General features: G+C 36.3%; 2 protein-coding genes and 2 long non-coding RNA genes across 5 annotated transcripts in view; 1 reads left to right on the top strand and 3 right to left on the bottom strand.

Moving 5' to 3' along the window:
- The first annotated feature begins 645 nt into the window (after positions 1 to 645).
- Positions 646 to 3,294, top strand: LOC107197591 (uncharacterized). The gene is made up of 3 exons (XR_001518655.3): positions 646 to 762; positions 2,501 to 2,669; positions 3,206 to 3,294. It is a non-coding gene; the product is annotated as an uncharacterized LOC107197591 (long non-coding RNA).
- A 959-nt stretch (positions 3,295 to 4,253) lies between these two features.
- LOC103030556 (uncharacterized) lies at positions 4,254 to 5,708 on the bottom strand. Its single transcript, XR_002649930.2, has 2 exons — positions 5,130 to 5,708; positions 4,254 to 4,517 (listed from the first exon to the last, which is right to left on the bottom strand). It is a non-coding gene; the product is annotated as an uncharacterized LOC103030556 (long non-coding RNA).
- A 3,201-nt stretch (positions 5,709 to 8,909) lies between these two features.
- cep57 (centrosomal protein 57) lies at positions 8,910 to 22,826 on the bottom strand. Of its 2 annotated transcripts, none has more exons than XM_022669575.2 (10): positions 22,625 to 22,826; positions 21,533 to 21,680; positions 18,031 to 18,198; positions 17,257 to 17,378; positions 16,965 to 17,159; positions 16,302 to 16,397; positions 15,123 to 15,200; positions 14,668 to 14,906; positions 13,744 to 13,888; positions 8,910 to 13,044 (listed from the first exon to the last, which is right to left on the bottom strand). In XM_022669575.2, exons 1-10 carry the CDS (start codon positions 22,664 to 22,666, stop codon positions 12,829 to 12,831), a joined length of 1,449 nt encoding a protein of 482 aa, XP_022525296.2. In that variant the 5' UTR covers positions 22,667 to 22,826; the 3' UTR covers positions 8,910 to 12,828. The 2 variants fall into 2 exon arrangements, with proteins under 2 accessions (XP_022525296.2, XP_022525289.2); XM_022669568.2 differs by having other exon boundaries at positions 15,123 to 15,203; positions 22,625 to 22,825.
- A 710-nt stretch (positions 22,827 to 23,536) lies between these two features.
- Positions 23,537 to 26,571, bottom strand: part of LOC103042479 (endothelin-converting enzyme-like 1) — a 65,645-nt gene continuing 62,610 nt past the window's right edge. The window contains exon 19 of the mRNA XM_007247686.4: positions 23,537 to 26,265. Within this exon, the coding sequence (XP_007247748.3) occupies positions 26,166 to 26,265 (100 nt within the window). The 3' untranslated portion in view covers positions 23,537 to 26,165. The remainder of the gene's footprint in view (positions 26,266 to 26,571) is intronic.

Below are 26,571 nucleotides of genomic sequence, written 5' to 3'. Positions count from 1 at the left end.
GGATAATAGTGATAATAGTGTGTTACAGCAGGGTTCTGTTGACTGTTTTAATCGGTCTTATGGTCTTGTAGCTGCTTGGTTGAATAATAAGGGTTGAATAAATTATACAGTGTGAATCTTGTTCAGTTATGAAGTGTAATTATCGGTTATCATGCTGGCATATTTATATATTTAAACTTTCAATTTAAGTTTCGAGATGATACATATAAACCGCAATAGAAGACAGCATAAAATTATACATTAAGGAAGAAACAAATATATAAAAATAGAGAAATATTAACAAGAGGCCAGTGAAGGTCATCATAAATTATTACAGTTTTTTTGGAATTTCTTATTCTTAGCAATTATAAAGGATTTCAAATGCAAAGTTCAGTAAGAAGATATCAAGTTTTGGTATTGAAGTATTTACAACAGTGAATGTAGTATTTACTTAATATCAAGATCAGTGTATGGAAAACAGTATGTATTTTAGCAACATCTTACCCCTCTTCCAAAACAGGGCAGATCATAACAGAAACAGAATCAACCCCTCAGAAATAATGCCAATCTTTGCTAAAGTTTGCAAAAAACATCACCTGGATGCTTGGTTTCTTTTTGATTTGCACATTTATTTTGTTATGTACAAATAAATTACAAATAATATACACATTTAGAGATCAGCAGGTGGCGGTATTGTACCTGTAGTTGGTCTGCCAGCATTACCTGAAAAGAAGTAGGTGAAGAAGAAAAACAAAGATGGAGCGCGAGGCAGGAGGAGGACAGGTGAGTTAATTAGTTTGGCTAAAAGCTAAACTTTGGGTTAATTTAGGGGATAATAGTGATAATAGTGTGTTACAGCAGGGTTCTGTTGACTGTTTTAATCGGTCTTATGGTCTTGTAGCTGCTTGTTTGAATGATAAAGTTTAGTTAGTTAGTTAGGTTAGATAATTAGTGCTGGTTTAATTAGCGCAGTGTCTCTTAAGCAGCAGTGTAATGAGCTTGTATTAGGTTCATTAATTTATTAAGGCCTAGTCATGGACTATTTTGTCTGTTCAGTGTAAAATATACATTAAACACGTTGTGGTGTTAGCAGTGAGAGCGAGCAGTCTCCGTCTGAAAACGGTACTGTTAAGTGACCCTGTGTTTACAAGCTTTTTCTGACCATCCTCATCCGTCTTTTTATATAGCGTTTTGTACTGAAGCATTCTGTGGTTATTTGAACGTTATGTGTTAGTTAGCTGGATCACTCAGTCCTGATATAAACATACTGTGAATAAATTCCCAAAAGCGCATTACACTGCAGGTTTAAGCAGAGGCTGTAGGTTAACTAATAATAATGGGTCGGTCGCGAACGAGCCGGTGATCTGTCGAATTATGCTACCCATCGATATGTGCTTCCTAAAGGCACTACGGATGCGCTGACTTACACTTTTTGATTCTTTCTTTTTTTATATAATAATAAATCTATTTTTGTGTATAAAACAACTTGGACTCACTGTCAATGCACGAAAGTGTAAATGGAAATTAATAACAATAAATACAATAATTATTATTGTATTATTTTTTCATTATAAAAAAAAAATACAAAAACAGTTTGTGATGAGCTCTCAGATTTATGCTATCCAAATACTAGCTATATCTACTGGGACGTCTGCTGGTAGCGTTAATATGCCCTAATATGGTGCTCCTTTGTATTTTTACAGTTAAATTATACACTATGGTAACACGGTTTGACAAGGTAGCACAACTCAACAGAACACCGGGCTCTTCTCATTGAGCTGAGCCAGAAGAACCGGCTCCGTAGAAAGAGACAGAATTCCCATCACTACAACTGAATTCACACTAGTTAAAGTATAGCGTAACGTTATAGTCTCTAATTAAACCTGCAGTGTAGTGAGCTTTTGGGAATTTATTTACAGTAAGTTTATATCAGGACTGAGGAAGTTGTTTTCACAGTGCTTTGTATTGCAGACATGATGCCAAGAGTGTGCAAAGCAGTAATCAGAGCAAAGGGTGGCTATTTTGAAGAAACTAGAATTTATTTCACCTTTTTTTGTTAAGTACAAAACGGCACATATTCATTAATAGTTTTGATGCCTTCAGTGAGAATCTACAATGTAAATAGTCATAAAAATAAAGAAAACGCATTAAAAAAGAGGTGTGTCCAAACTTTTGGCCTGTACTGTGTGTATATGTATGTATGTGTGTGTCTGTATATATATATAAATATATATGCGCGCACACATACACACGTGTGTGGGTGTGTCTGTAATGTGCTTAAAGAGAGTAAAACGGTATTCAGTAAATTAATACCTAAAATAACTGATAATAAATAGGAAATTTTCTAAATCTAGCAACCCTGGCTGCAGCTGAAGGTGACTCGCTGTCTGCTTTCTCTCTATCACTCCAGAGACAACTGAAGCTTCTACATGGGATTTAATATGTTTAAACATGCGTTAAGCATGTGTGTTTGAAGTACTTTATCACCAAATGTTTTGATTTCTGTTTCTTCCTTTTTCAGATTGTTTCCTGGACTCTTTAAAAAGAACAGTTCAATACCTGGAAAAAGGCAGTAAAGATATTTACTTTCTCTGTTGGACAAAGTGACTGACCGACCGTATCCCCAAGACAGGAGAAGAGATGGTACCTCTCCAAGCTGCGCTGCGCTGACCACTACGGTGGTCACTGAAGTACGTTCACAATTTAAATTTCAGAAATACGCTTTACTTTTGCTGTAGTTTTCCATAGTAGGAATTGTATTTGGCACATATGCGATAAAAGGAGAGTAAGAAAGTAACAACCACATGAAAATCTAGAGTGCAAGTGCATTACTGAAAAATATTAATGTTAGTATAAATCTGTACTGCAGTATAACTGTATAATTTCACAAACTTACAGATGCTTTATTTGTTTAAATATAACAGAACAATAGCAACAAATATTCTTAAAATAATAACACATCTTAAATAGTAAAATCACAAAAATAATAATCTTATCTTAAAAATACTTTTTATTTGACAAACTAAACTAGACCTAATAACAATAAACCAAACTAGTATATATTTAAGTCAAAATTACTACTGACCCCCGTGCAAGATCCATTCACAATGATGGTGATGATTCATCGAACAGGCTACTCAGTCCTAATGTTTTTTTTTTGTTTGTTTTTCTCCCCTTAAAAAGCCAGTCATTTGCTGACAGTTTATTGCTCCCTTGTTTGGTTTAGCTTCCTCTGACACTTTAAAGACGCTTATGAATTTCCACCTCAACGCCATCCAGGGGACCCACACACCTTCCATCTGCAGCAACATGTTCAGAACATCTGCAGCCACCAAACTACTGCAAGAGGTTTGATGTGCTCAATGTTTATCTAATGGACCATATTCTGTCTGTGGAAGCTGAGTTAATCCTTGTCTGAACAGGTAAGCAGGTAAGTGTAATTTAAGGTTACATGTATTGTGAGCTGTTACTTATTCTTTAGGCTTTTTTGTGCCTGGGAATAAAGTAACCTAGAACTTAGAAAATACAAATTAGGACATTACATGCAAGTACCTTAAAAAAGAAAAATTACATGTAAAAAAAAAAAAAAACATTTCATAAATACAAAGCTGTCTTTATTTTACAGTTCAGTACAAAAGTAAAAGTATTCACAACAAACTAGGGCTGCAACAACTAATCAATTAGTTGAGAATACATTTATTATACACATGAGTACAGTTTACATTAGTAAAGGACTTTTAAGCTGAATGCATAATGGATCCACGGGTGAAGATTCACCAATAGTTTGTAGTGAGTTAATTCTATTGTCTATATATCTCACTCAACTACTAAATCTGCTTGAGTAATTAATTTACACATTTAGCATTTTCCTCCCAGAGTTTTTCACTTCCACCTTAAAAGGTTGCAGCTTCACCAGCAGTTCCAAAACAAGCTGTAGTTAAGCTAATGTTAGTGAGAAGATTTTTTTTTTTTATCTCACTTACTGTTACTAGATGCTGCTAGAGTAGTTAAACAAGGTGTGTCTCATGTCTATTAAGGTTATCTTGAGCAAGTTTTCTGTTACAGACTTTTCCAAGGTCTTTTCTACTCTAATGTTGCGTGGAAGTGTTTGTATGGGATGTAAATAAAAACTTGTCTGTGATTATCACTTATTAAATTATGATTAATTTAACTGTTGACAGGTCATGTAATTTTTTTTTTTAAATAATGGTAGCTTGTTTGTTCCTTGTACAGTTACAACATTAGTTTGACTAAAGACAGTTTTTTTTCCCCCTCCTTTTTTATCTGATTATTAAATTAAATTATTTGGTTGTTGCAGCCCTACAACTAACATACAAAATAACAATTTGATAAATGCGAATCTGTCTTTTTAAAATGCAGAAACTATCACCCATTGAGAAAAATATGCACAGTGTGTTAATTACAGGTCCAGCGCTGCAGTGTCTGATCCACTTGTATGTGTTCTTCCCTCAAGTGCAGCTCAGTTTGAGAACCACAATCTCTCCATCATGGTTGGTGGTAATGTCCCAGTCAGTATCCTAGCACCAGAGAATAATAAATATTCATAACAACAGAATAATAAATATTGTATCAGTGACAGTTTTTCATTAGACATACAGAGCCATATGTCTAAATGGTCACAGTTTAAAATTTGGGTGATATAATACATTTTAAATATCAGGTTAAACATTTAGGAGACATTATTTAGTCTAGTGGTTGAGTGTTTTTGGTCATGGATTGGTAATTAAAGTAGTTACACTTCATAAAAATTTTCTCTAACATGTTGCTGTTACTCCAACAATGGTTTATGATACAGACATCAGCTTCAATTCTAATGCAATGAAAATTACTGACTATAGACCTGCCAACCTTTAAAATAATTGTCTCTTTCTCAGTCTCTGTCCATCACACACAAAGGCAAAAAAGATGGACAGAGACTGAGCCAGTGTCTGAGAGACACAATTATTTTAAAGGTTGGCACTTGCTCAGTCTGTAAAAAGTAATGGAAGACAGAGTGAGTAACTAACTGTGTGTGACTGAGTGACAGAGCTAGTAGTAGTAGAGCAGTGCTTGTGATAGAGAGGGCGAATGAGCGTGACTGAGCATGTATTTGTGAGAGAGGGAGTAAGAATCTTAAAAAGAAAACTTACCTCAGCATGTTATGCCTGGTTTCTCTCATTCCCAACTACCAGAACTGCTCAGGAGTCGTGTTGTTCCAATTAGATGATTGTTCTGAACTGACATCTAAACTCTTTAAGGTCTTTCTTCAGGCTGGGAGAAACAGCATGGACAGATAAAAGGTCTTCTGTTGAGACACATGAGGCAGGAGGGTTAAACACTCAAGTAATGTTTCCAGACCCACAGTGTTTAACTTAAGCCATCACAGGTATAAAAGTACTTTTACATAAATTGCCAGGTAAAATGTGTCCCTGGTCAAAATACTAATATACTATTGGTAAATAACAAATACCGACATGATTATACCCATAAAAAAAAGATTAGGCTGATATTCTAGTGACCTTTAATCCCTTAATTGGCGAGCATTTGTCAATTGTCTGCCTAATACTACACGTTTAAATCTTAAGCTTTTATGTTTGACAGGATTTTCAGTAACATCTCTCAAAGGTAATTGTAATAGAAAATACTTAAAATTACTGAATTAAATCTGCATCTGTCAAAATATAATGAATACAAATCATAAAACTGACGCTTTCCTAAACTTAATTTAAAAGTCAGTATTTTAACGAATAACAATCAAACATTTAATTTCCTCCAATTGTCTCGTTTCTACTTTCAAACAAAGCAGAATTTGGGTTGATTCCTCTTACTGATCTGAATTTTTATTTTAATGTAAATAACTTATTTTACTGCAGAGAAAAAGGGTTTTGTATCACCTACACCTGTAGCCCATATGTGGGTCTAGGCCTGTTAAGGGTTAACACAAGTGTTTCCATTGTGGTGCGATGTGTGAAGTTTCTTACAGCGCTTTATACATTAATTTGTGTAATGTATAAACTGACATACACTGAACATCCTGAAAGCATCACAACACAGTGTGTTAATGCGATTGTGTTCATCTGACCTTATTTACAGAATGCTGGAGATAAAACTACCTTTTTTTCTACTACCTTCTACAGCTCTGTTGCAACCGTTTACTGAAATGTCTTAAATTTCTAAAATAAAAAGTTAAAATATAACTTATGTAATTGCTGTTGTGTCATTTTTTTGCTGCTTTTTAAACTTACCAGATTCAATTTTGAACTTGGTATTAATATGGATTAATACATGTTGATGCACAGCTGAGCCATACTATTATAAAACACCTTGGTTTCTACAGCCAATATCCATTTCAGCTCCACTGATCAATAAAGTGCTTTGTTTTATTTGTGTGTGTGTGTGTGTAATACACACACACACTTTTTTTTTTTTTTGGAATATCAGTATACTCTATTTCTTTTGTTTGTCTGCATACTTTATCCTCCTCCTTTCACCGTGTTCTTCAGGATAAAGTATGCAGACAAACAGCAGAAATTACAGTTTGTAATTATTTAAATGTTAAAAGTGTTCTCTGAAAAAATAAACAAGTGTAGAAAAAAGTAGGTGGTACAAAATGATTGGATTTCCAAACCTGAAGAAGCTGATCTGTCTCCAGGCCCTGAAGCATGTTGTTGTACTCTGAGGTCAAGCAGGTTTTCGACTTCACGCCATAAGCGTTCAATCCTAAGAACATGTAAAATAAATTCATTAGTAAATCTTATCTGAAAAATTACAATTAATTACCATTAATTTCATAAAGCTTCCTTAATTAATGAACAGATGTCAGTGTTTAAAGGCACACTATGTAAACCTTGATGGATTTTTTTTCTTTCTTTTTCATTCTTACGTAATAAAAAAAAAGCCCATCCCTATTCATCACCAAAATATAAAAAAAATCTGTCTAGGGCCTTAAAAGTTTAGCTGTAAAGATGCAATAAAACATGCACTGGATGGGGAGCGTCCAATAGAATGGAGGGCAGGATAAAAATTATTGCGATTAATCAACTGATATAAAAAAAAAAAATATATATATATATATATATATATATATATATATATATATATATATATATTTTTTTTTTTTTTTTACCTTGATGGTATGCTATGCCTTTCTGTTGCTTCTTCGTAGGCAGCAAATGCAGTCAGTCCAAAGTAGTTGATATCACCGCTGAGGCACATCACCTGCAATGTAAAAATAGATATGTGGTACTGTGATGTCAGTTATTGCACAAGTGAATGAAACTAGGCACAATACACCCTTGCCAGATCATGTTAGTTACAGTCTGATGGAATATAAGAGTTTCATTAATGGTCCAAAATCACACCAAAAGGTAAGACTATAGCCTTATGTAATTTAGCGATTTCTGTAAAGTGTTTTTATTGCATATTTAATGAAACTAAGCACAGTACACCACTCCCAGGCAATTTTAAGCTGATAAGTTTAATCTTATGGAAAATAAAAGTCTGAAGAATTGTCCAAAATGACACCAAAACGTAAGACTATGGGCTGACCCATCAGCACTGTACTTTGGGACTCTATCATTAACATTGTGTACTATGGAAATCTTACCTAAACTTTCGTTTATTACTGGAGGACTCTTGAGGTAATAGAAGGCCATCAGTTCACTGGTGGGGAGGTGGCTGCTTTGGGAATACCTGTGAGAAAAAGTGCAATATTTTCACAAGACGACACACAAAGCAGCTTTACAAAAATGTGTTAGCAGGACAGAGAATCAGACAAAACACTAAACATACAACACCTGCAGTGTGAAAAAAAAAACTTACTCAGAGCTGAGGAGAAAGAAACCTTGCATTTGTCTCTTTCTTGGTGGTGAGGTCTGCCTCTAGTCCTTTCATTCATCCACATGTGAACCATCAGTTAAGTAAAAGAAGATACTGTAGAGTTTGTGTGTATAAGTTATGGTATTTTTTACTTTTTATGAGAAGTGATGGAAAAGCAGCATGAAATAAATACTTACTTTCCTGGAATACCCATCCACTGCGCCAAACACTACAGTGTTGTACCTAGTGAGTAGCACATTTGTGAAGTATTTACCATCTACAGACTTCTTTTCTTTTCACTTTTTTAAATCAGAGCATCAAACTTACTTTAATATCAGACAAAGTGAACCTGAGTAAATATAAAAAGCAGTTTTTAAATGTTAATTTAATGAATTAACTCTGATTAACTACATTTTTTGGAAAGATGAATTTAATTTCACTTCTAGCCACAACCAGCTTACACTAGTTACACCACTAATTACACCAGACCTGTAGAATGAGGAAATCCCTAAAATAGAACCTGTCTGACAACATGAAGATACAATATCTCAAAAAGCAACACATTATGCCACAATGAAATTCAAAACAGATGAGAGAACAAAGTCATTGATCATCTATCAGTCTGGAAATGGTTACAGTTATTTATAAAGCTTTGGGACTCCAGCAGACAACAGTGAGAGCTATTATTCACAAATAGAGAAAACATGGAACACTACCAAAATTTCTCCAAAAGGGCATGAACAACTCATCCAGAAGGTCCCACAAAAATCTCGAACAAATCAAAGAACTGCAGGTCTCATCTAATTAGAAAAGTTAGATTAAAAAAAAGCAAAAACAAGATAACTGTATAGATAGATATCCTGTGTAGGATACAGCCTAATCCAGCCGTCTGGATTAATAACGAGTCTGGAGATGATCCCAGAGTGTCCACCTGGTCCAATGATGAGGCCAATCTCATCCTGTACTCCCAGTCACCTTCACCATCACGTAGCCAGCAGTCGGCATTTCATTTTCTACATCCTGTTCTATACTGTAGTCTTGTTTGTTTGGAGATATTTTAGTCTAAAATCACTGTAAAGCAGCGCAGTGAGGGGTGGAGGGATACGGTCATATACAGTATTTAACCAGTTTATTCAGCACCTGAAGGGAATTCATGTGAGTCAATTACAGAAATTGTTAGCAAACATGCTAAACATTACCGAGAAGTAGCCCACATTCATGACAGTTTGTATAATCAATGTGGGCTACCTGTATAATATATGTTGGGATGAAGTCATTAGGAATGCATTTTAAATCAGTGTATCTGTGTATATAGTTTGCTCCAAAAAAAAATATATAAAAAGTTGTTGCATCTCAGTTTGTATTGGTATCAACTGTCATGCTTCCGAATCAGATTGGTCCATCACTACTAATAAACCCAATTTCACTGTGGACAGTTTCCAGTAGTGTTCAGAATAACATAGCTGGATTCTTTAATATGTCAAGGCAAAAAAATTCACACAACTGCACAGCCCAAAGAAACAAATAACAAACAAAAAAACTCACACCTGGCAACGCATGTATCATTTCATCCATAATAATAAGCCCATCCTTTTGTTTAAAATAGTAGCTGCATTCCAAAGCCTAGACTTCAGACAAAGTCGGCTGCATTTTTTATATGTACAGTCAAAAAATGTAGTCAAAGTCCAGAGCTGTTATGAGGACGCAACTGATGTATCCTTCATGGCTATCGGCCACAAAAAGAGGCAGAAAATGATTCGATTTAAAATGTTTTCGTGTGCGACTTCACCACCAAGCCAGACCCTAGTCCACAGTTTACCATGAACCTATAGCAGCTTCAGCCTCAGCAAGCAAATATAATACTGCTACTTTGACTATAAAATGGCTCCAAACAAACATCTTTTCAAAGTATTACAGGAATAAACAAAATGCGAGTTTCATGCCATGATGTCACAACAAAGCCTTGTTATTACATCTTCGTACCATGTGTGTGTGACTTACAGACTGTGTAGAAGGTAGGAGTCCTCATGGGACATATAGTACATTAACTGCAGCTTAGACTTTAGAGTGCAGCTATTCTTTCTCCATCCTGGACCCCCTGCCCACACATGATCCAACTAACCAGATCATGAAGACGCTCTTACTGAGTGTCAGAGAGTGTGTTAATGCTGTGGGACTCCACTAAAATGTGGAGAATAGGTTGACACCAGGACGAAGGTTAAGAAACAGTCTCGATAACAGCACTGATCTATCCACTTGAGCCAACACTTTTACCAGCTGAAAACACAACTGTCCAACTGTCTACCATAGTATCAGTTAAAAGTTTGGACACAACTTTTTTATTATTATTTAAAAAAAATGTTCTGCATTGTAGATTAATACTAAAGTCGTACAAACTATAAAGAAAAACTTAATGGAATTATTTATGAATTATTTATGGTTCCAGTCAGCTTTATGAGGTGGAGTCACCTGGAATGGTTTCAGTTAACAGCTGTGCTGAACAAGAGTTAATTACTTGAATTTCTTGACTCTTAATGTGTTTGAGAGCATCAGTGGTAAAGTTGTGAAGAGATAGAGTTGGTATACAGTGAAGAGCTCTATAAGAGTAATGTTCTAATCCATATTATGGCAAGAAATACTCAACTAAGTAAAGAAAACAAATAACTTTCAGAAAGTCAGTCTGAAACATTTCAAGAACTTTGAAATGTATTGAAAAGTATTCTCAAGTACAGTCGAAAAAACACCAAAATCGTTATGATAAAACTGGCCCTCATCAGGACTTCAGTATTTATTTACAATGTGGAGAGAGAGAGAGAGAGAGAGATAGAGAGGAAAAAAAAACTTTGAGTGAGAAGGTGTGTCCAAACTTTTGACTGGTACTGTATTGCAGAAATAATTACGCAGGCTGCTAATATTTCTGTTTTTTTTTAAATCATAAGTGGTCAGCTTTTTTTGGTCAGAGGTAATGATACAAGGTAATGTTCTTCAGATAGACAGATAGACAATGCAAATTTGGGATAAATTCAGACTAGGAATGATGATCATAAAGGAAAATGAAAAAACTGGGGTGATACACTGGGAAAACAAAATTATATATACACGTACACCTTCAAATAAACCCTGTTTACACCTGGTCACTTCACATGATTAGTATTTGGATTGTATTCTGGTAATATTTCAGGCACATGTATTTAGGCTACATTCACACAGCAAGTAAAAGTTCCATTTTCTGACCAAATTTGATATTTAGTTTAGGTTGTTCACACAATCTTTTTAAATGTGACCCATATCTGACATTTGTCTGACCAGTTTGTGCTTTGCAAACGGCACACATACATGACAGTGCATCGCTTCACGTTAAGTTTCACTTTAATCCCAGTCAAAATCCAAAGCGCTATGAGTGAGTTCAGACTGCAGCTGGACTCCAGTCGTATACGAATACCACATATTGAAGGAGCCCAGACAGGAACTGATATTAAATTGTGTGTTTTTTTGCTGTTTACACTGCCAAACAAACGACACACTTGTGTCACACATGACGTAAAAGTTCAGATTGGGGCCAATTTTACCTGCTGTGTGAACATAGCTATAGACTGTTTAAAAAAAAAAAGAGGGCTATTTCAGCTGCTGAAAATATTACAATATTCCAATATCGCAAGGACATTTTGAACATGAGTGATAACAGACCCCAGACGCAGTTGATCAGTCGAGGCATGTTTGGTATCTGAGTTTAGCTTTAAATGGAAGATGGTAGGCTAATGATGCTAACAATCACTGGACTGAAACAGTCACCAGTCTCATCTTGGCACAAAAGTCCAACCAGTTTCTTAAAAAATATCAAAATAAATAAATAAATCATACTGCCAAAAAATCAGACCATGGTTTAGAAGATCCAGACTGAGACAATCTCTTTTAGGGTTTCAATGCATAATAATGTACCCTAATAAACCACACAAGCACATTATCTCCTCTGAGTGGTCAGAGCTGTCTGCTGCAGGGGCAAAAAAGTAAATACAGGAAGCAGGTTCTGTGTTCCAGACCAAGGTGTATATTTGTGCAGTGTGAAGCTGCTTCAACACTGAACACAAAATGTGCTGCTGCACTGTCAAACACAATGTTTTCAATGGGTAGTGTTGTGTCCACACAGTTATGTGGTAAGCAAAGTTGTGCTGGTAAGCGAAGTTTCACCGATAAGCAGAGTTTTGCAGCTTAGCATCGAGCACCGGCAGAGACAGGATTTGTTTATAGCTGTAGTAATTTTCCGGTTAATAAATCAGCTTAAACTGCACCTGAACAGCCGTTTAGCTCAAATATGAGATGTATATTTAATAATCAGTTCGGATCGAGAACGAATTACATTTGCAATACAAACTGCTCCAGAGTTTGGAACCAAACTGAGATCAGCTCCTCTCATGGGTCTCGTTTACACTTGTTTTAGTTCACATCCGAGTGCGAGTACTGATATCTAACCTGCCTAAACAAACCAGACTAAGAATGTAAACAAATTAAAGTCAAATAGTGCTGGTGTGAAAATGTTGTTAGTAATATTAAACTGGGGTCTGGACTGTGGTTGATGTTTTGGTTTAATCCAAACTGAAAGGTCTGAAGGTTTGAAAGCACCATAGGATTTTACCCACATACAGTATTTACTCATATTAGATTGTGCAACTTCCAGTGATAGTTAGCAATATTAGCCTAGCATCTCCCATTCTGAACTCAAGAAGCACTTATCAGACAGTTCAAACATGAGCTATCTGCTAAAACCAACCTGTAAGAATCAACACATTATACAGACCCACTCTCTTTATATCTCTTTAAAATTCAACCCTAAAACCTGAAGCCCGAATGACCACAGCAGTGTTCTGGGCAGCAGTACTGTATTGCAGGTTGCTGGTGTGCAGTGGAATTGTGCTCTGAGCATTCAAGTCTATCAGCCAAACTTGGACGACTCCTCCATGATGGAACTCATTAGACTCACCCTAAGAAGAAAAGGTCCAGCCCAGTCTAGCTTACTAGACAGTTTGCTGAGTGTCAGTAGTCCCAGGATACCTGGTCTGAGCGTAGGGAGGTCTGTAGGGAGCGCATGTCTTTGAGCAGCCGAAGACTGTCTTTACTGCGGCCCCCCGGACTGTGCTTTACCTTCACCGACTCGGCCCCCTGGCCACGAGTGCTGACCGTCGTCGTGACTTTCACCTCACCACCACCACCGGGACTCTGCCGACGAGACTGCTTCTTCAACTTCTCCATCTGAGGGTGGAGGGAGAGACAAACAGCGGTGTCTTAAGTATTAGACATAAATACTTTGCTACATTAATAGAGAAGTAAAATTGTTGCTCATCTGCACTTTACTAGTGTAATTATATTTTAGCTTCTACTTTTTACATTTACATACAATTATCTGAACTTTCTACTCCTTACATTTTAAAAATAGTCTTGTTACTCCCATTTCATTTCAGCTCCCCCCCCCTCCAACAAGAACATAGCAGACGTATGTAGTCTAGTATGAAGATGATCCGTGCAGAGACACAAGAGAACTCCAGACAAACAGTCTGGAGTCCAGTCCAGTCCAACTAAGCTTTAACTTTAATATATTTACATTCTACTAAAATACATTAATTTTCAGTGGGTATACATGCAGCTGAAACAGGGAACAGCCTAGTGCATTTCAAATTACATTTTAATATAACATTACAGTCATTACTTTTAACTATTTTTAATTAATAAATAATTTAATATGTTTTTCTTCATAGTTTGAATGACTTCAGTATTATTTTACAATGCAGAACATTTTAATATAATAATAAAAAAAACCCACTGAATTTAATGTGTGTTCAAACTTTTGACTGGTAATGTATATTCCTGTTTCTGCTTTACAATTAACAGAGTAATATTATTAGGTCAGGTGCTTTTTTCATGTAAATATCTGCAGTAAAATTGTCAGCTAACCAGAGCTTGGTGTCGTCGGACTTTGGCGATCTGTTCTCCTTTTCCCTCCATCTTCTTCACCAGGTTCTCCATCTCTCTCTCCAGATCCTGCCTTAACCGATCGGATCGACATGCCTGGATCTGCTTACCCAGCTCCTGATGCTCACTGAGACACACACACCAAACACTGATAATACAAAACAACTATAAACTGCATACATACATGGTATACATACAGATAAATGAACAAAAAGCAAATATTAAAGGACAGTCTCAAATAGCACATTCTACTCTACCAGAGCTCAATAAATACACCCCAACATACATAATCTTGGCCAGTAAAAGGGCACACGCTGTAATATTTCATAATATATAATATGTATTATTGTAATATTTTACAAAGCTTTCATTGTGGTAGGCATGAAATGGCATCGTTTCCATAAGGATAATGTTCCCCCAATGTTCCCCCTGATTTTAGTAGCTTCAGCTTAGATCGCCGGTCTAAATGAGTTTAATCCATGTTGATTCCACAACCAGTGATGCACCCAATATGTTGGCAGTCGAAAACGGTAAAATGTAAATAATTCACTGAATAACGTGCGCTAAATGATTTAAAGAATTAATGAATTAAGCTAATGGCTTTCTAGACACCCATGAATGCTTTACAAATCACATTTTACACGCATACAGCATACTCTTAACCGGAAACAATCGTCCACCTGGAGTGCCAATCCATATTTGGGCATACAGTCATATACACACACAATTACACCCACACACAGAAACCAATTTACCTGATCTCCATGTTTGTGGACTATGGGAGGAAACCTCCAAAGACACAAGAAGACACAGACAGGGACTTGAACATGCTAACCACTGTTTCACTGAGCCAGATGCAGAAAGGTAAAGAATGCACTGCCCAGCAAAATACTCAACCTCACTCACAAGCTCATGCTTCCGAACTCATCCTGCAGGGCGAGCAGCAGGTCCGACAGCTCTTCACTGCAGGAAGAAGACAGGGAGGAGGAGGAGCTACTGCCTGAATGACCCTCTGAGGTCCCCTTTCCATGGGCTAGGGGCGTGTCTCTGAGCACACGGTCGTTACAGAGCTGGCGGTTGTGCTGTTTGAGGAGGTGGAGAACGTGCTGGACGTTGGCACGGACGGAATGACTCGCTCCAGTAGACTGAAGAGACAAACAGACAGGTTTATCAAAATTAATTCCAGTAAATTCCATTAAAATCCAGTAAACACATACACTTACATCCTAGAACACTTGGTTACACACTATAATTAATTATATTTAACTACATATTAATTTTATTCATTTTTAGAATAGTAATGTTTAGATTAGGATACATCTAACATTAGTAGAGCAGTGTAAATATGCTGTAAATCTCACCGTTCCTGCCACAAATGGAACGTCTCCTAAACTCAGTCTGTAATGCGGCTGTGTGAGAGACTGCTGCTGCTGCAGGGGCTTCTGGGAAGATAAGAGGTAAGAGAGGTACATTAATTTATACAATATTCTAAATGGATTTAAAACTGAATTAACTGTAAATTAACTCAGTATGTCCAAATGTATCCGGACACCAAAGCTGCAATAATTAGTTAATATATACGACAATGTCAATTATTTCATCGTCGGCTAATCGTTCATTTGTAACAGTTCTGGGGACAGATATGCAATGGGAGATGGTAAAAGACTCACTCACCCAGAGTACACTTAACTTGATCTGGGTCTCCAAATATTCCCAAACACAAAAGATTACATATTTACTTACAGGGTTCATACACTTTTTAACCAATAAATTTCCATGATTTCTTCGTGACTTTTCCATGCATTCCAGGCAAATGTTCCTGACCATTAGATTTTTAAAACATTAGTTCAGACATGGGCAATAAAACCAAAAATCTACTAAAAATATAATTGAAATTGATTATAGTAGGCCTATTAATATTGACACACAATTTCAATAATAAAATGTGTGTCAGATCGTGAGAGCTCCATTGTGTAGGACTAAATTACTGAATTAACTCTGAGCTGACGTATATATTTTAAGATCAGAATCGATAAACAGAAACAAAGATTTGTAGACCAACTTTCCATGACTTTTTCCAAAATTTCCTGGGTATTTCTATTCTTCCAAAACTTAACCAGGCCTGGAAATTGCTATTTTCATATTCCATGACTTTTCCAGGTTTTTCATGACTGTACAAACCCTGTACTAACTAAATATTAGTACTTTCCACATTTAAACAACACTTAGAGATTTAACCGGCTTTTAAATCTCATGTTCATCTGTTTCTATTGTTTTTAGAGATTGTGGACATGGAAGAAATACTTGTTGACTAATCTAAAAAAATAATAATCAGATTAGCAGTCTACCAAAATAATCACTACCAGACACAAGCCTAATAAAGGGGCATTACTCAAAATGCAAGACAATCTTTAGTGGTTTAGTAGTGGAGTACCTGGGCAGTAAAAAATAGGATGAGTACCGGGCAATTGAAGACTCTCCCCTGTAGATGTCTACAAACATCTGAACATGATGTCAGTAAAATCGAATGTATTACATACCTTTGATCCAGCTTTCTTTTTTTTGCTCTTTGATCTGGATAGGCGGGGTGATACCGACTGAATCAGGATACGGTTTGCCTCGAGGCCCGTCTGTAACTGAAGAACAACCAATCAGATGAAGATCAGATGAATCGTTTGGGATATTAATGAGATACTGCTTTCTGAATGCTTTTGCTTCACTTCTTTACTAGGTATTATAATGTTATTAAAACAGTAGAGGTCAATAATTACCCAAAATACCTGCTCACAAAAAAAAGTACAAGTAAACTGTTCAAACTATGTCTTTAACGTCTTTAATGACTGCAATTGAGGATACTTTTAACGTTCTTAAAATGTTTCGGATTGACTAACCTTCATTTCTTTAAGTCTTTTTTTCTGTATTTAGTTGAGTAGTTCTTGCTTCTCATGATATTATTAATAGAACATTATTCAAATAGAGCTATTCACTGTATACCAACTCTTCACAACTTTACAACTGATGCTCTCAAACACATTAAAAGGAAATTAATTTAAGTAATTAACTCTTGATGAGGCACAGCTGTTAACTGAAAGCCAATATTTCTTAATATTTAGAAAAAAAAAAGATAGTTTGAAAACACCATAAACAAGTAAAGTTGGACAGCTAACAATGTATAAAATCCAACGAGATAAGAGGAGATAAACCTGTGCTGCTTTGTCCTGAACCAGTTTCCTCTGGTGTTCCTCCTCCTGCAGTTTCCTCTCCAGCTCTCTGATCTTGGCCTCGGCGGTGTTTTGAGTGCGGGTCAGTCTCTGGTACTCTCGCTCCAGCATGTCCAGCTTCTCCAGCTTCACATGAACATCAGACGGGTCAGACAAACCGGACTCCTGCACGCGCACCTGAGCCGGACAGACCACAAACGATAGACAAGCATACTGTATATCACAGATATTGTTGTGTGAGTGTGTGTGTGTAGGTAGTTATATAAAGACAAACCTGTCGTTTGAGGACAGCAGTTCGGTCAGACTCGGTGCTCCTCACCATCTTTTTCATATACTCCAGCTGCTTCTCCAGCAAAGAACACTTAGCCTCGGCTGCAGCCAACTGACACACCAGATCTATGCATATGATTGAGAGAGAGAGAAAGAGAGAGAGAGAGAGAGAGAGAGAGAAACAGAAACAAGGTTTAAATCAATGAATTTTAAAGTAGAGAAGACAGTGTTGGCCAGGTGTAGCGTGGCCAATGTCCCGTAGTCCTTTTTCAGCATTCAGTAAATAAAAATAAAAAAAATCTGCAAGTATCGGTTTAAAATATCAGCATCAACCTAATGAGGATGATTCTTTAAAAAAAAAAAAGATGTGCTTTGCTCTCTCTGAGGGGCACTCTTTCCCCTCATCACTCCTAGGGTGATGTCGATCAGCACAAGGCATCTGTGAGATGATGTGTCGTAACCCGATTCGCTGCGCTTTCCTTCAAGTGCCTTGTGATGCTACTCGCCAATACTGCATCAGCAGTTCAAAAAGAGGCGTTGGCTGACTTCATATATATCGGAGGAGGCATGTGCTAGCTTCATTCTCCTGGTGTTGAGGCATCACCAGTGATGGGGCGAGTCCTAATGAGTGGGTTGGGTAATTGGCCTTGTAATTTGGGGAGAAAATGGGATCAAAATGAGAAAAAAAAACTTCCAAAAAAGGTTGATTGTGGAAGGCTTACAAACAAAAACAAACATACCAAATCTGACCAAATCACGCTATAGAACAAAGTTTAACCTTGGTTCCTTGGTTTCTCTGCATGGCTGCTCTCGCGTCCTCGTTCCAGGGCGCTCTGTGTGAGAGAGCTTTCTCGTGAGAGCCTCTGCAGGTTCTGCTCGGCCTGGGTCCTCTCCAGCTCCAGCCTGCGGATCTTCTCCTGCAGATTCTTCAGGGCCGATAGGATTGCTACAGACACATACACACACAGATACACACAATAATCAGTAATTCTCATCTCATATTCAGTTTCTACTGAATGTTTTAAACTGTTCTAAAAACTATACTGCCAATAGTATCCTGCGCTGGTCTGCATTGCTGCGTTTGGTGATGTAAGGTTAATGGATTTGATCTGTTCAGCCATTAAACCTCTCATTTCCATGAGTCTCTCTACTCTCTACTGTTCTTGAGCTAATCTGACGATACATGAAGTTACAGAGGTCTGTAACACATAAATAGCCAAGAATATTGTGATTATTTTATTGTTAAAATAATTGCATTATATTATTATTAGGGCTATATCTCCCACCCCTTCCCCAGACGACTGGTATTACTCCAGTGTAAGTCAATGGGTCTCAAATGTACAGCTTTCACCTCATCTAACCAGCAGAGGGAGCAATTACTCCACAACACTCAAACTAAACCATATGTCCAAATGTTTGTGGATACCCCCTCTAATTAATGCATTTAGCTACATAAAAAGCTGCACCCACTGCTGACACAGATGTGCAAAAGCACAAACATACAGCTTGTCTAGTCCCTGTAGAGAAGTACTGCCAATAGAATAGGACTTTGTCTGGAGCAGATAAACATTAACCTACAATTCTGATTAAACAGTTTCATTTTATTTGTTAAAAAAAAAAACTTTTTTTAAACATGCTCATTCCGTGTAACAATAGATCCAATACTTTTGTCCATCTAGTAAAAAAAAAAAAGAAGCCCATTAACGTGAATAAGCATGTATATCAATTCCAACTGATGAAAAATAGCGTTTTATTTTATTTGCTTTATTTGTTTAGGCTACTTAAACATTTTATATTTAAATTCCAATGTCTGATTGTTGTTAATGATTAAAAGGTATTAGCTCCTCAAAAATAAATTTTTATGGCATTGCATTATCATTATATCAGAGACATGAAATTTAAAACTTGAATCTTAAAAGTAGAACATCATTTACTGCAATAATTTTATCCAAATACTGTAAAAATGTATTGAGACAGGCCTAATAGCATACAAAATTGCTTAAATTTTTTTAAAAATAATTTAATATTTCACTTTGTGTGTGTATATTCTTTACAAGCTGAAGATGGTTGGCAAAACTGCTGTTGTTAGCCATCAGCTAGCAGCCGTGCCTGACTTTCTCTTCTAACTCGCAGAATATGCTGCCATGCTGGGAGAGGGGGAGAAAGCTGCGCACTGTGGCACTCCTTGGAAATACACTCTTATTTTAAAACACGCTCATTTTTAAATTACTGGTACTAAAAAATGGGGTACTGTACCTATTTAATGACAAAGTATTGAGATACTTTTCTAGCATGGGTATACTGTGCTACCTTAGTCCCAATACTTTTGTCCATCTAGTGTGCCCACACTCTATTGCACGAAGTAATGACAGACTAGTAAATAATTCATGACAATCTTTCAGGTGTCAGTGGATTCACCCTGCGTTCATCATCCTTCTGCCCTCTTTTCAGCCCTCATTCGTTTTTCCACCTCTCCCTCATCCTCTCCCTTCTAAAGAGGAGCAGATCTCCAGCATTAGCCGAGCGGTGAAGTGTGTCAGGGCTCTCAGGTGTCACTGCTGGCTGTCATGGGGAATACAACAACACACCAGTGTACACATACGTCCACTGAATGTTAAAGGCTTGGGTGTATCCAGTTTTGCATAAAGGTGTGAATAAATAAGGACACCCCACAGAAACACATTTGAAAATATAGATATTTGACCTTCAGTACTAGTCAAAAGTTTGGACACATCTTCTAAGCCAGTGATTTTCTTTATTTAATGTATTTTCTACATTGTAGATTAATATTAAAGACATGAAAACAATCAAAGGACAAGTTTTTTTTTGCAATTACGAAGTAAACAGTAAAAAAAGTATTAGTTATTAATTATAATCAGCTGCAAATCATTAGAGCATGGTTAGAGGAGCTTTTATAGGAGGATGTCTTATTCATAGGGATGCACAATATATGGACATAACCGCAATAACTTTTGCTGACTTCAATTTTAACAAATGTGTACAGTTTTTGGAAAAAAAGCCCATTAATGTGAACAGGCTTGTATATCAATTTCAGAAAAAAGCAGTGTTTTATTTTATTTGTTTTATTTTATGCTATTTAAGCATTTTATATTACAATTTAATTTTAAATGTGTGAAGATTCTTAATGATTATGAGTTTGATGCTTTTAAAAAATTATATGTAAATGTATTATTATGCCATCGTATTATCATTATATCAGTAACATAAAACAATCTTAAAATAAAAATAGTATAATTTATCCCAAAGATTTCTGGGTCAATATATTGTAAATTTATTGAGTAAAGTATTATTTATTGAATAAAGTAAATAACATAAAAAAAATTATGTACCATATTTTTGCATTGAGCAACACTACTAAGTACACTTCTAAGGATATCTACATCAAAATGAGCAATGTTTTCCAGACATAATCAGTGTATGGATTCCAACACAGGATAAACGCAGGATACACCACTGGGAGCTGCTGGATCCCATAGGCAAAGTGCAGAACCTCCTTGTAGAACTCCCATAGGTGGCGCAGGCAGGAAGCATTCCACACAAATAAGCCCAGCGATTCAATATTACACACATTATCAGCTACCAATATCATGTTAAGACTTGTTATTATTTAAATAAAAGCATAGCTATATATACTTTAACAGGTAATATAGGGTACAATATCTTCCAAAAATCAACAGCGCCCCTTATGTATGAAGACAGGTATTAAGGAGCGGTAAAACCACTCCGCTGAAGTACAGCGTTATAAGGGTGAGTTTTCAGTGAACTTTCTCCAGCACTAAGGCTGGATGCAGCAGCTTTAGCATTAGCCACTAACCACAGTGCTAGCTCTTTTGCCCTTCAGAAGTGAGTATATTGGACGGTAGTCTGTGTGTTTGCCATGTTAAAACAAGCTACGTGGAACAAACCGCTAGCTGAAAGCACTCTGGGTTTCGTAACACTTAAGGTTCCTCAGTCTAGCATTCTAGTTAGCAACTAATGCTAATGCTGCTGCACCCAGCATTAGTGCTGGAGAAACTTCACTGAAAACTCACCCTGATAACTCTGTTCTTCAGCAGAGTGGCTCTACTGCTCCTTAATACCAGACTGGTAGAACTCATGCATAAGGTGCACTGTCGGTTTTTTTGAGAACCACTGAAAACTCACAGTTAGACAACATATTGGAAATCAGCCATGCATATTTGGTCGAAAATGGCTTTGTGTGTGTTGCTTACATTAACTTCACTCATTAAAATAAAATAATTTAAGTGTGTATGTTTTACCTCCGCTGCTGCTCTCTGGAAAGGCTTTAACAGGTCTACGAGGTAAGTGTGTGTTGATGAAGGGTCGGCCAGCAGGGTACTCAGCATAGGAGGTCAGGGACGCGCTGTCAGACATCGCCCTGCCTCTAGAGGGCGCAGGCAGCACCTCCTACACACAGAACACACAAAGGGTCACACAATAAAGCCTTAGATACAGAACAGACTGGATATATTACACTACACCAATGTGTTTTTACTATTTTGTTTTTTTTTTTTTAGAAAATCTGAACCAATATAGAGCTACACTACTTTTGTTATTTAAGATATTTGACATACTTATTCTGGGATACTAAGTCATTATTTGAAGATTTTGTTGCAGACATATTACCTCAAATAGACGACTTAGATTAGCTAGGTTAAAATATTTTAATATAACGACTTAGCATCTCAAAATAACCTCTTACCATCCCATAAAACTACTTAACATCCTAAATAACGACTTAGTATCTTAAAATAACATTTTAATGTCCCAAAAACAACTTATCACAAATAATGACTTAGCATCTCAAAATATCGACTTAATATCCCTAAATAACGACTTAGCATCTCAAAATAATGACTTACTATTCCAAATAACGAATTGGTATCTTAAAATCACGACTTAATATCCCAAATAACTCAAAATAACGACGTATATCACCAAAAAACTACTTAATATCTTAAAATAACGACGTAGCATCTTGAAATGTTACTTTAGGTGGTTGTAATGGGCTTCTATATTTAGCTAAATATAATTAAAAGCTGTTTAAATATTAGATAACGCTGATATATTTAGTTGGAGCTCATCTTTAGTTGAGCTGTCAGTTTGTTCCTGGTGGAAGAAAACTGTTAACGCTAGCGTGGCCAGTTAACTCATTAACAGCCTGTGTAACAGTTATATTTACCTGAGGACTGGGGGTAATATATAACTGGTGTAATACAGTATAAACAGGTGAATTTGGGTCTGGTTGCGGGGCTGCAGGTCAGTGTTAGTAACGCTGAGAGAGGAGCTGTAGTTGTGGGCGGTTCAGGAGGATAACTCTACCGCCGGATCCGTTTCCCGGGTTTTATTACCTTCTCTCGGTGTGGAGCCGCAGGTTTAGCCGCAGGGTCCATCACTCCGCGCTCAGCGTTCACTTCTGCAGCCCGGGTTCAGTCTCCTCCTCATTATTCACACTTTATACACCACCAAACACTCACCAACACACTACTACACCAAACAACCGCCTACCGCCATACACCGAACCGCTCAACCAGCTAAAACACAAGCGTAAAAGTCCCCCTTTCAAAATAAAAGCCCTCACTTTAAAACACGCACTCTTATTTATCCTATAGTAGCCAGGTATTAATAATATTAAGCACTAAACACTCGGTTTAGATAATATAATATTAAATATATGTTATAATATATATGCTATAAAATATGTTAAAATGTTATGTTAAAAAATAATAATAAAAAACAAGAGTAGTTTCAGTGTTTTAATTAGATCAACTTAGATCATTTTTAAATGATTTAGATAAAATAATACTAAATATATGTTATAATATATATGCTATAATATATGTTGTTATAATGTTAAACAAATAAATACATAAATAAATAAATAAACATGAGTGGTTTTAATGTTTTAATTAGAGCATCTTAGATCATTTTAAATTGAGGTAAAACTTTTTATTATTTATTATTTTTTAAAGGGGACACTCATACACAAAATAGCCTTAATAACATACATGGTTTAACTACTGTACATATACTAGTCCACTCAAAAAAATATTAGAATATCATTGAAAAGTTACGTTATTTCTGTAATTCAGTTCAAAATGTGAAACTAATATATTATAAACATATATTACACACAAAGTGATCTGTTTTAACAAACATTTTCAAACTTGATCTAAGGATGGAGTCAGCTAAAATCGGGGGGCATTAATTACCTTATAAGGTCATTGAACTAAAACACACAAAGAATCACACCCCACATGAACCAGGTTTTTATGACCTTCATTTGTTTATTGAAAAATTAACAAAGTTCACCATTTCCAGCATCCATTCTAAACCTCGGTGGATGTTAATATGTAATTCAGTCTGTAAATTCTGGTGATGGTATCAGACACTTTGCGGTAAACATGCTTTATAAGACAGATATATATATTTATGCATATATTTATAATGACCTCTTTCTCATATACCTTGTCCTTACAAAGTAGCTTGTCTTTTTTAATGTAGTCACTTCATATAAAATTAAACATTTTTATCATAATAGTAAATTTCTTAAATACCTGGCCTCCAGCAGTCTGTGATTATATACATATCTGTTTGTCTGTAACTTTTTTTTTTTTTAGCTTTTTTTTTTTAACACAGAATGTCAGGAAAAAAAATCTTGCATTAAAAATCAGCTTTCGAATCACGTCACACAGAGATGAGTAATAAAAGTTGAGGCCTTTATGTTATTCAGGGAAAATCTGAGTTCGCCGTTCGTGACATTCCAACCTATTCGTTCTCAAACTGTCTGTCATGTTCTCAGAATAGTACTAGAAAGTTGTGAATGCCATATGAACTGAAGTATTGTAGGGCTGTCCTGAAATAATATGGCCATAGTACAAGTTACATGGGGCTTTCTTCAAAAATCATGCGTACAATTGTTCATTCGTTCCAACATCTCGACACAAATCCCACTTAAAAACACACACAAATACAGTTTGAACAATCCAAAAAGGCCAAGACACAACTGACACACAGGCAACAGTGGCAGCTGCTGTTCTTCACCAAACCAGAAGGGGGCGCTAAATGCATTGCATTTTCCAGTGGCATAAAAACTGGAAAACGTCTTTAAATGTCTTTAATTTATGTTATTTGGCAACATACTTTATAGTTTGTCCCCCCAACACTCATACATACACACACGCACACATACTCTTATTCGTTCAGGGTCTGCATTACCTCCAGACCAGGCAACTCAAACATGACGTTACTAAGAGCATTATAAATTAGGAATGCTATGCATAAAAATAGAAAAATAAATAAATTTACTTTTTTTTTTCAAATGTAGAAAAAATAAAGTTTGAGCTAAAATATGCAGTATGATGAGCCCAAAAAAAAGCAGCACTGAACAAACTTAAACAACATTGTATGCAAGATATAAGATAATATAATAAAATGATTTGGGTAGGTAAATAAAGGCCCATGGCTAAAGCAGTTACTGTATCTTTGGGCAGGTTGTTTTGTATAAGTGAAGATGGGGGGGAGTGAGGAATGGGAATGTTTATCTGCGCTCCACTGTACTTTTGTACTTTTGTAATTGAAAAAAAAAGGTTTGCTGCCAGATCCAATGATTTTGATCTTGATCTTGCTTCACATGTTTTCCAGATACTTGTTTTGCATTCTTTACATTTGCAATACATCCACCAAAGGGCAGTTTAGAGTAGCAATGGGCCAATTCTCTATTTTTTCAATTCCAATGCGATTCCGATACTGTCGACAGCGATACACATTTCAATACAAGAGCTCTACTCTAAATAATACAAAAAGAACACCTTGCATGGCTCGAAATGTGAAAAAGGCATGTTTTAATTCACTCAATTAATCATGGGTGTGGTTAATTTTGAGTGTAATGTAAAATAAAGCAATCATCACATCACTTGCCATTCCCTTAAGAGCTCTGACTTTGGTGGACTGCTATTTTAACAGCGCCGCTACCTGGATATTTTCAATGAGGAAACTGAGCTGCACTTTCACACGGTGTTTTCCATTGCCAAGATAGACCATTGGAGATAAATGTACAAGCTATGTTGCTATTTAAACAACATAGTTGTAAAGTTATTACATTATACAGGGTTCATACACTTTAAAACAAATACATTTCCATTATTTTTTCATGACTTTTCCATGCCTTCAAGGAAAATTTCATGACCATACGATTTTTAAAACAATCAAAATTGATTATAGTAAGCATAAAATGAATCTGACACAACTTTTTAAATAATAAAATGTGTGTCAAATCCTGAGAGCTCCATTGTGTAGGCTTTAATTACTGAATTAACTCTGAGCTGATGTATTTGTAGCTCAAAATAGATTTTCTCCATCGATAAACTCAAAGATTTGTAGACCAAATTTCCATGACTTTTTTTAAACTTTCATGACTGTATAAACTCTGATTGTAAACTCTCTTTTTCTCTTTTCACATTTTATAAGTTGTTCAAATGCAGCTTCTTCTTGTGTAGTTTGGGTAAATTTTGTGTGTTTAGAGAAAGAATCAGCACTGATGACTGGTGCAGCAAACTGATTTAACATGAAGTATTTTTATGTTTATGACAGTTAATCGAGAGTCCGAGTCGTGTCTGTATGATGGAACGCAGCATTAGTATTAGAATGGTGAGGGCAGTGTATAAAAGCTGATGGGAGATGGAGTGAGATTTGTTAAATTGCTGTTTGGTGGAACTAGTTTTTCTCTTTAAGTCTCTCCAAAGGCAGAAGGAACTGAAATCGATTGGGTCCGCTGATACCAGAGCTCGTTCCGCAGCTGCTTGATAACGTCAGTGTTTCTCCTGGTTGTGGCAGCGATGTTGAGGACAGACAAACAGAGCAGAGCAAATGAAAAAAGAAGCATGACCAAGGTCACCAGACGGAGCATTTGTTGGCAGGATGCATAGGTGAGCCCTTCGGACAGTGGAACACTCGGCCAAACTCGTCAAACTGAGACACGCTGCCGATGACCCTGCAGAGAGATTATACAGCTTCTTTAATTACAATAAAACATACAGGTGATTAGAAAAATGTGGATCTATAGATTGCCATTACAAAAAAGAAAAAACACTAAGACTAAAAAACAAAGACTATAAAACAAACGAAGGACTAATAAGAAGTCTAATAAACAAACTTGGCAGACAAAAGTACAGCAAGACTGTGGCTCAAACAAACAGCAATCAAACATCTAGGGCCCTATTTTAGTGACCTATAGCGCAGCGGTCAATTGCGGATTGTGCAGCTGGATTTAGGGCGTGTCAGTGTGTCTTTGGTATTG

Source organism: Astyanax mexicanus, chromosome 18 (genome assembly GCF_023375975.1).
Source record: "Astyanax mexicanus isolate ESR-SI-001 chromosome 18, AstMex3_surface, whole genome shotgun sequence".
NCBI lineage: Eukaryota > Metazoa > Chordata > Actinopteri > Characiformes > Acestrorhamphidae > Astyanax > Astyanax mexicanus.
The sequence above is the reverse complement of the archived record's forward strand: the minus strand, read 5'-3'. Positions and strand labels throughout refer to the sequence as shown.

Excerpts from the sequence above, each read along its gene's own strand:
- cep57 (XM_022669568.2), bottom strand. The coding sequence starts at position 22,666 with ATGGACCCTGCGGCTAAACCTGCGGCTCCACACCGAGAGAAG. Across the intron at positions 18,199-21,532 it reads TCCAGAGAGCAGCAGCGGAG|CAATCCTATCGGCCCTGAAG; the intron begins GTAAAACATACA and ends ATGTGTCTGTAG. Across the intron at positions 17,379-18,030 it reads AGAGAAACCAAGGAACCAAG|ATCTGGTGTGTCAGTTGGCT; the intron begins GTTAAACTTTGT and ends TCATATGCATAG.